The sequence below is a fragment of the Hipposideros armiger genome, unplaced genomic scaffold, assembly GCF_001890085.2.
Source record: "Hipposideros armiger isolate ML-2016 unplaced genomic scaffold, ASM189008v1 scaffold_9, whole genome shotgun sequence".
In the NCBI taxonomy this organism is placed as follows: Eukaryota; Metazoa; Chordata; class Mammalia; order Chiroptera; family Hipposideridae; genus Hipposideros; species Hipposideros armiger.
Window position 1 is genome coordinate 3,427,026 of NW_017731359.1, and position 8,952 is coordinate 3,435,977.

At 42.1% G+C, this 8,952-nt stretch overlaps 1 protein-coding gene across 1 annotated transcript in view; it reads left to right on the plus strand.

Annotated features, from left to right (window-relative positions):
• Positions 1-2,997: 2,997 nt before the first annotated feature.
• NOB1 (NIN1 (RPN12) binding protein 1 homolog) overlaps positions 2,998-8,952 on the plus strand; it is a 20,496-nt gene continuing 14,541 nt past the window's right edge. The window contains exons 1-7 of the mRNA XM_019653363.1: positions 2,998-3,118; positions 3,216-3,348; positions 5,211-5,341; positions 6,942-7,013; positions 7,222-7,350; positions 7,449-7,637; positions 8,233-8,330. Of these exons, the coding sequence (XP_019508908.1) occupies positions 3,056-3,118; positions 3,216-3,348; positions 5,211-5,341; positions 6,942-7,013; positions 7,222-7,350; positions 7,449-7,637; positions 8,233-8,330 (815 nt within the window). The 5' untranslated portion in view covers positions 2,998-3,055. The remainder of the gene's footprint in view (positions 3,119-3,215; positions 3,349-5,210; positions 5,342-6,941; positions 7,014-7,221; positions 7,351-7,448; positions 7,638-8,232; positions 8,331-8,952) is intronic.

Below are 8,952 nucleotides of genomic sequence, written 5' to 3' on the forward strand. Positions count from 1 at the left end.
AGTGTTTCTTCTGCATCAAGTTCTTCTCTCCCCTGTTAAGCATATAGTCTCATAGCCTCTACATATTTCAGTCCTTGGAAACGAACTTGGATCTTCACTGGCACACAAGCAACGCCTTCTCTTTCATAAAGGGCCTCACATTTAAAAGTTGATGTCCCCAAATGAGTTATACATTGATTTCTTCTACATGTACTTGAAAGTGTTAATTTGTTAATGTAAACACCATTTTCATAACAGTGTTTGAGATTTGTTTGCTTTTTAAAAAAACCAGGAGCTTCAAAACAGTGAAGTATTTCAAGCTCACTTCGCCTCTGAGAGACCCTGTCCCCATGTGGTAGTCACCATGTGCTACCACAGTCACTACCTTCAATGCCCTGAACACCCCTTGGACTTTCATATCTTGATGGCTTTTCCCTATTCATCCTTCAAGATCAAGCTCCAAAGTCATAAACTCTGAAGGTGTCCCTAGATGCTACACAAAATATCACTTTGTTCATAGTTGTTATATCACCCAACCTATGGTGGTATAAATTAGTTCTCAATACATATTTGTTAAATAAATGAGAGTCCTTCTAAGGCTTTAGGGGGCTTGGAGACTAATGTTCTAAGGAAACAGAAGAGAGATTAGAATACTTTTTTTTATTATTAGTTTCAGGTGTACAAAACAATGCAATAGGTATCCTTTTCACCCCTCACAAAGTGACAACCCCCCTCCTCCCATCCACTGCCCCCTCACCCCCAATATCATACCTATATTACAATTCCATTGACTCCATTCCCACACTATACTCCACATCCCATGACTATATATGTATTAAATTATAGTTGACATATAATATTATAAAATACTATTTTTAAAAAATGACAAAAGCTACAGTGTCAAGAAACCTTTTAGAGGCATGCCTCATTTTATTGCACTTCACTTTATTGCACTGCAGAGATGTTGCATTTTTCACAAATTGAAGGCAAGACCTTCCACCAGCAAAAAAAATAGGCCATTTTATTCCAGTGGTCTGGAATTGAGCCCGCAATATCTCCAAGATATGCCTACGTATTAATAAGTATTCTTAGTGTTTACTAGAAAATAAATGGCTCAAATCCTGATCATTCGTTTCCTTTTTCCCTAATCAGTGGTTCTCAAGTGTGTCCTCCAAGTGAGCAACATCAGCATCACCTGGAAATTATTAGAAATGCAAAATCTCAGGCCCTGCTCAGAACTACTGAAGAAGAAGCTAAGAGGGAGGCCCATCAAGCTGTGTTTGCAAGTTCCCCAGGTGATTCTGACAATCAAGTTTGAGAAACACTGATCTAAATCCTTTTTCTTACTTGTGGGGCTTACACAATTATCGCTGCCAAGTTCAATAAACCTCTTCATTACAGATTCCATTTAGTTCCTCCCTCCCTTTTTAGGCTACAGGAGCAATCAATTGAAGAAGAAATTAAAGACAGGAATACTAGTATTGAGTGTATTATATTTTCTAGGCATGAGTTAAAAACTTGATTAGAGTAATGGGAACGAATGTAGAGGGGACCCAGGCACCCCCAAACATTTCCGAAGTGACATCAATAAGGTTTAGCAAGAGAAATACAGGTTGAAAGAGAGGGTGAAAATGAAGATGACTCAGATTCTTACCTTGAATGCCTTTGTTGGTAATGCCTTTAATAAAAATAGAAACCTTAGTGTTCGAAGAAAGTTTCATTAAGCTGGGTTGGGAGAGCTAATTACTTTAGTCATAACCTTCCTCCTAAGTGAAGATGCCAAACGTTTTCAGATGAACATGCCCAGAAGGCTAGGCTGGGGAATAAACAGGGATTAGGCCTGAAGATTTGGGAGTTCCTATAATGTGATAGCTGAAGCCTTGAGGATAGATAGTATTGCTGAAAGAGAGTTTAGAGAGACAAAGAGGCCAGACAGTTCTGTGGAGGGTGTCCTGTTTGCAAGACAGAAGGGAGTCCAGTAAAGGAGGATGAGAAGCCATCAGGAAGGCAGGGGACCAAATCTTGTAGTGTCACCAAAGTCAGGCAAGGAGGGACAGTCCAGAAAGAGGAGATGGTCTGCAATGTCAAATTCTACAGAGAAACTGAGAAGGCAAGAAGTAAATACCAAAAAAATTGGTATGATGAACTCGAAAATTAGAAAGCCTTCAATCAGGGCAGGTTGAAGAGACTAAGTGGTAAGAACAGTTGAGACAGATGTCTAAGGAAGGAAAAGGGATTTGGGTAACTGCTGAAGAGGACCCTCAGGGATTTCTGGAAGTAGGATTCATAAATTAGAATCAAGGGGTAAGGCCGGAGTGAACACTTCACAAAGGTTCCAAATAACTCAACACCACTGAAGACTGATTACCAAAACTCAAGTCAACATTCAGCCGAAATTCACCAGCATGATTTTGTAATAGGCCAGATCTCCTAATGACGGAGACTCAGGTTTGAAAGGGAATTCAGGAATCATGCAATACCCCTTCAGTTCGATTCAGCAAGGAATTATTTGCTAGCAAATGATGTGTCTTGCTTAGGCAAATGGAACAAGGATATTACGGTAAATAAGGATATTACGGTAATTTGCCCTTAAGTTACTCAAAATGCAGTGGGGGTATGTAAGCAGCAGTCGGTATAGTATAATGGATAAAAAAAAAGTGGCTCCAAGTTGGTTTGTCTGGGTGTTAATCTCAGTTACAACCTCTTAAGCTGGGCCTAGCTGTCTTGTAGCTATCCCTTGATCATTAAATTATGTTATCTGTATTAACAGACTTAGCAATGAGAATATATACAGATTTTACACTTAAAAGTGAAAAAGGCGCTAAGGAGCTAATTAATGCTGAAGCGTATTTCGGTAGCTATACCCCAAGGCTTTACAGTATCCGAATTCCCTGGTCAGGCTGTCGGTGGCGTCGCGCATGCGCGCGGGTAGTCCTGAGCCGGGAGATGCGGGTGAGGCCGCCAGGCGGCGCCGCTAAATCGCGGCTGCTCTTCCCAGCTCCCCGAGACCCAGATTAGGACGTAGGGGTGAGCGCAACCACTGTGCACATGCGTGCTTCGCGCTGATTCGACCAAGATGGCGCCGGTGGAGCACGTTGTGGCGGATGCGGGGGCTTTCCTGCGGGACGCGGTTCTGCAGGTACTGGGAGCTCCGGTGGAGAGGAGCAGGGTGTGGGCTGGCGACTCCTGCAGGGCGCGGGAGACGGCGGGTGTGAGCTGGGCCGCTGTCTCTGCAGGACATTGGGAAGAACATCTACACCATCCGGGATGTGGTCAGCGAGATTCGGGACAAGGCCACGCGCAGGCGACTCGCCGTCCTGCCCTACGAGCTGCGCTTCAAGGAGCCCTTCCCGGAATATGTGCGACTGGGTGAGTGCCTCTGCCCCGGGATTGAGGGCGACTCTGGGTCCCAGGGTGCAAATGGGACCGGCTCGGGTAGGAGTTGGGGTCTGGCTACCTTAACAGGAGTTGATTTAGAAACTGCACATTGTAGGAGATCGTGGTGGGAGAGAAGCTTCCTGGGTCAGGAGACAGCGGGGCTTTGCCAATTACATATATTCTTGGGTATATCACTCAGACTCTGGGCCTCAGTTGCCTCATCTGTAAAATGGGAGGTTGCTAGGATCATTACATGAGGATTTTGTCACTCAGTATACTGGCTAGCACTTTGCAAGCATTCAGTAAATTTGTTTGGATTGAAAATAGAACCCAGATCTCTCACTCTCGCCCATTTCTTTTTATTATAGTAGGTCAAAGTGACAATTGTTTTGGATATGGAGGCCATCTCAACTCAGAAAAAGGGATGGCTGTTTGGTTTATACGAGTTTATTTGAGCTGAGCTGACGACATATGCTGGGGAGCAAGATCTCAAATGCTCGAGAATAAGTGTCTGGGCAGCTTCTTTTGTGCATTTGAAATTAAGGGGAATGTCAGGAAGATTATGTGGAGTTGTTTGGAAAGGGCAAGGTGGGGATTGGATTACCGAATAGTTAACAAGATCACGTGCTCTCTTGAAGGTGGTTAGGGCTTATTTCAAAGGTGTGTGAACCTAGATGCATAGAAACAATGGGCAGGGCTTGCTTAGGGTAAGCCTTTTTCTAAAGAAGTTATATGCCCACCATGACCTGCCCAGGTAGGAATTTATGATCAGATCCCCTTGTGAGGTTCCTTTCCATAGAACCCCTTTTTTTGGTCCACAGGCTTTACATTAGTCCTGAAGGAAAACAAAACAATTACCACTTTGTTTACGAGTCAGCATTGTTCTCTTGTTAGGATGATGCCTAGGAAAGGTCCTAGGTGACTGGAAGTGTTTTTAGGGTTTAGAGGCTGATAGTGGATGTGTTGTTAGCAACATTATTAGTTTGTGACTTCTGTAGCTTTTTCCACCAACTTACTAGTTGTGTGATCTTCGACAAGTTAGTTAATCTTTCTGAGGAAATACTTAGTACTTAATCATAGGATTTGGTTGAAGGATGAAAGGAAAAGCTTACAACACAGTGCCTGGTAACATAGTAAGTACCCAATACAATCGCTGCTGTTGATTAATATCTGCTATTTAGGAAATGTGAGCAGTGTAGTTACTGTTCATGTGGCAATGTAGCACGAGACATCTTTCTGTTAAAGTGTCAGAAAATTTTATTTTGCATGTTTATTGTTGGTGTCTCAGTAGAATAATAATAGTAATAGCTGGCGTTTACCATGTATTAATCATAAGGGTTGTTTTTTTTAATACATAAACACTGTCCAATACTTGTTATAAAGCAACCAATGATTTATTTCATCATAGACTACAAATTATTGGTTGGATTGACTTTCCATCCCATTTTGGAATCTGGTTGTCCATTCTGTTAATCTGGGTTGTTAAGATTCAAAGACTATTAGAACTGGGAGAGATGAGACCTTCTATTCTGGTATAATACCAAAGCTTTGATGAGTAACTTACTATTTGCAAATATTATGCTAACTTTGAATGACTTACTATTAACTTTGTTCTAGTTCTTCATCTGCACTCGGTTAAGGGTGTCACAGTAAACCTAACTGGCATGGATCGATCTCGGTGATAGAGAATACAAATGTCTCAACTATGATTAGAAGATCAGGAAATAGAGGATAATGTTAAGAGGTTTTTCTTGGGATATCGATCCTAAGTTGTTTTCATACTTTCATTATGGTTATCTAAGGTCATATGGCTCTTTTGCCTCTAACTGAAGTTGAGAATCTTTTGTTTACAGTGACTGAGTTTTCAAAGAAAACTGGAGACTATCCCAGCCTCTCAGCCACAGATATCCAAGTACTGGCACTTACCTACCAGTTGGAAGCAGAGTTTGTTGGAGTGTCACACCTAAAACAAGAACCAGAAAAGGTAAATCGGAAGGATTGCTGGGTTTCTTTGTTTTAACTTTTTTTTTTTCTTTTTTATGGGAACTGTCAGATACACAAAAATAGAGGGAGTGGTATAATGGATCCAATGTCCCCTTCATGCTGCCTCCACAGTTATCAGTTCATAATCTGTCTGTTTTCATTGGAAACTGACCCACAGCCCTGAGTATTTTGAACTTAGATATCGTATTTCACTGATATTTCTTGGTGTGTTTTTAAAAAAATAACCACAAACCATTATTATACCTACACAATATTAAAATAATTTCCTAATGTCAAATAATCAGTGTTCATGTTTCCCAATTATTTTATAAATTTTTAAAAATAGTTTATTTGTTTGGATCAGGATCCAAATAAAGGTCATACGTTGTGATTAGCAAATGTGTGTCAGCCTTTTGATCTGTAGGTTCTTAGGAAGGTTGGTTAAATTTGAAAATGCAGAAACAGTAAAAATCAACTATATTCTTACTTTTTTTTTTTTTAATAGAAAGAATTCTTTCCAGAAGCAAGAAAGAAGGAACACTAAATGCTTGCCTTTTTTTAACCCATGCTACCTACAGAATTCTGGGTTCCTGTTGTGCTTTTAAGGACTTGCCCACCTTAGTTAGGTTGAAGAGACAATTTGATTTGTGCCTGGGACCCACTGGTTGTTTCCAGGCCAGAGGATTTTGGAAGCCAAATAATTAACCTTATAATAACTAATTTCAAATAGTGTTGACAAAGAATTACTTGATCCTCCTCTGCCTGAAGTCATCAAAACTATGGTGGACTCACGTTCCTGTAGTCATTGGAATTGCACTCAACGTGTTTTTCAACTAGGTTTAGAGTCCTCCAATCCAGAAAGTCTGAAAGTGATGCCTAAAATAGAGACGTCTGCATGTCCCTGGAATGTTTTGGGGAGTAGGGATGAATGAAGTGGTTGTATGTAAACTGACTCTGTGGCTGGTAGCTGGGTTTCTGTTTGGCATCCATCAATTCCTGGTTCTTAGAAATGGTCTTTTCCTGTAGCTTTTTGGGCAGAAGTTAGAGATTTGTATCAGAAGCATTAAAATTTCTGTATCAGAAGTCTTTTCACCCAGCAATTCCACTTTTAGGCATTTATCCTAAGAATGTAACCAAAGATACTTCCAAGTTTTATCATTGATGGTGTTCATTACAGCTTTATATATAAGGACAAAGAAAAGAAATGTCCCAAAGTGGTTATTTGGCAGTGGAATCACTGAATAATTCTTTATACACAGTCATGAGCCAGATAACAACATTTGGCTCAACAATGGATCACATGTCCGAAGGTGTACACCACCTAGCCCAGGTGTGTAGTAGGCTAGAGCACCTAGGTTTGTGTAAGTGCCACTTGTGATGTTCGCACCACAGTGAAATCGCCTAATGACGCATTTCTCAGAACATATCCCTGTTGCTAAACAGCACTTTATAGATTTTCCAGATTTTTGAAAACACTTAATACCTTTTACTTCAATAAGGGGGGGAAATATTTTGTTTTCTGTTTTTTTAAATTACTCTCCCATGTTGACTTCTCAAACCATATTTCTTTTCTTAGAGCTGTCACTTTTTTATTTTTAAAGGTTAAAGTGAACTCATCAATTCAGCACCCAGAAACTCCTCTACATATCTCTGGTTTCCATCTGCCCTCAAAGGTAATTCCGTTGACAAGCCCTATGCTCTTCGTGCCCTTTCTGCTACAGATCATATCTCCACAAATTGACTGTTTAACAGTGAACCAAATTTACAGACTGATACCATAGTTTGTCCAGCCCTGTCTGACCTGACTCGTATATTATTGTATTATTTTGGCTGTAACCCTCTCATTTTCACGTTTTAAAATTATTATTCTTTTAACGTCAGCCTAAACCCCCACGAGAGACAGTAGAACATGGACCCCCACCCCGTGAACCTGAGGATCTAGAATTCCATTCTTTTGTGTTCTGGAGAAACCCTCTGCCCAATATCGATCGTGACCTGCAGGAGCTGCTGGTAAGGCCCTGATTTATGATCTCTTCTTGGTGACAACATGCTAGCGTCTCCCTGCTGCCTCTGTGGGCTCGGAGTATGTGCATTCTATTGTGTTTCAGATTGACGAAGGTGAGGAGGAGGAAGAAAAGGAAGAGAATGGATTTGAAGAAAGGAAAGACGAAGATAGCGATGGCGATGAGGGGTGGATCACCCCCAGCAACATCAAGCAGATCCAGCGGGAGCTGGAACAGTGCACCATCCCAAAGGACGTGCGGGTTGGCTGTGTGACCACAGACTTCGCCATGCAGGTGGGTGAAACGGGCCATCGGCTCGCCCTGGGCTTTGTGTCACACCTGTCATAGGCAGGGGTCCCTTGGAGATTGGGCTATGTACAGAGCTATTGTGTAATGGTTCCAGAAACTTGACCTTTGCTCTTTGGACATTTTTAGTTTGCTTGGAGGCTAGAGAATCATAATATACTGACAAAATGTATAAAGTGTATTAAATATTTAATGGTTACTGTTCATAATGTGTTGATGCTTTTCTTTCAGTGTGTATAATGTTCTGTGCTTAGTTAAGTACTTGGAGAAAATGGAGAAGGTTTCCAGCCCAGACATGAGTGTATTTGCTCTGACAACATAGATGTTTCTGTTAAGAGAGATGGCTAACGAGGAGGGGCCTTGGCGAAACGATGTGCACACACCCCAGCACTTGAGATCAGAGAAATCGGGGTCCTTGTCCTAGTTTGCATGTCTCGAGAGGCACCCTCAGCTTACTTTTCTTAGCAAAAGCCCTTCATGAGTCCAACCAGGGATTGTGAAGTTCCTTTAACTAACTATACAGATGTTAAAAGAAACCTGAGTTTCGCTCTGAGCTCAGTTCCCTTGAACTTCTTGGTTGCAGAATGTCCTGCTTCAGATGGGGCTGCACGTGCTGGCGGTGAACGGCATGCTGATCCGCGAGGCCCGGAGCTACATCTTGCGCTGCCACGGCTGTTTCAAGTACGTGGCTGACAGTCTGGACCCAGTGTCCCCTGCTGAGCACGCTCCTCTCTTCCTGTCGCTTCTAAACCTTCTGGAAGGACCACCTTGTCTTGTATACCTCTTTCATAAGTATACCTCATCCCACCAGGGCATTGAAACCCCTGGATCGGTGGTGGGGGGGGGGGTGACTTCCCACCTGATAAATCGAGGGAGGCGTGTTTTTAGTCTTAGTGGCATAGGAGTTGGGTGTTGGTTCTGGAGCAAAGAGCCCTTGACATTTTACAATAAGTACTGAAATGTTTATGGATGGAATTATGCCTGGGATTTGCTTTGAAATAATACCGAAGTGGGAGGTCCACCATCGGGGCTTGAGCCCATAAGAGAGACGCAAAGCCCTGGGGTCTGCCCTCAGCACACCCACCCATTCAACCATAGCAGCTTTTATAGTATTTCCTACATAACATGTTAAGAAATTTTTGACGCCTCCAGAACGATCTCCTGGCTTAAAGCCCAGGCTCACGTTTCGGGACAAGGTACTTAGAGCTGTAGTAACAGGCCCCTTGAGAAAGTACTGATGTTAAGAGTATTGATTGTGAGGGCCAGCTGAGTGGCTCAGTTGGTTAAGAGCTCGCTCAAGAGT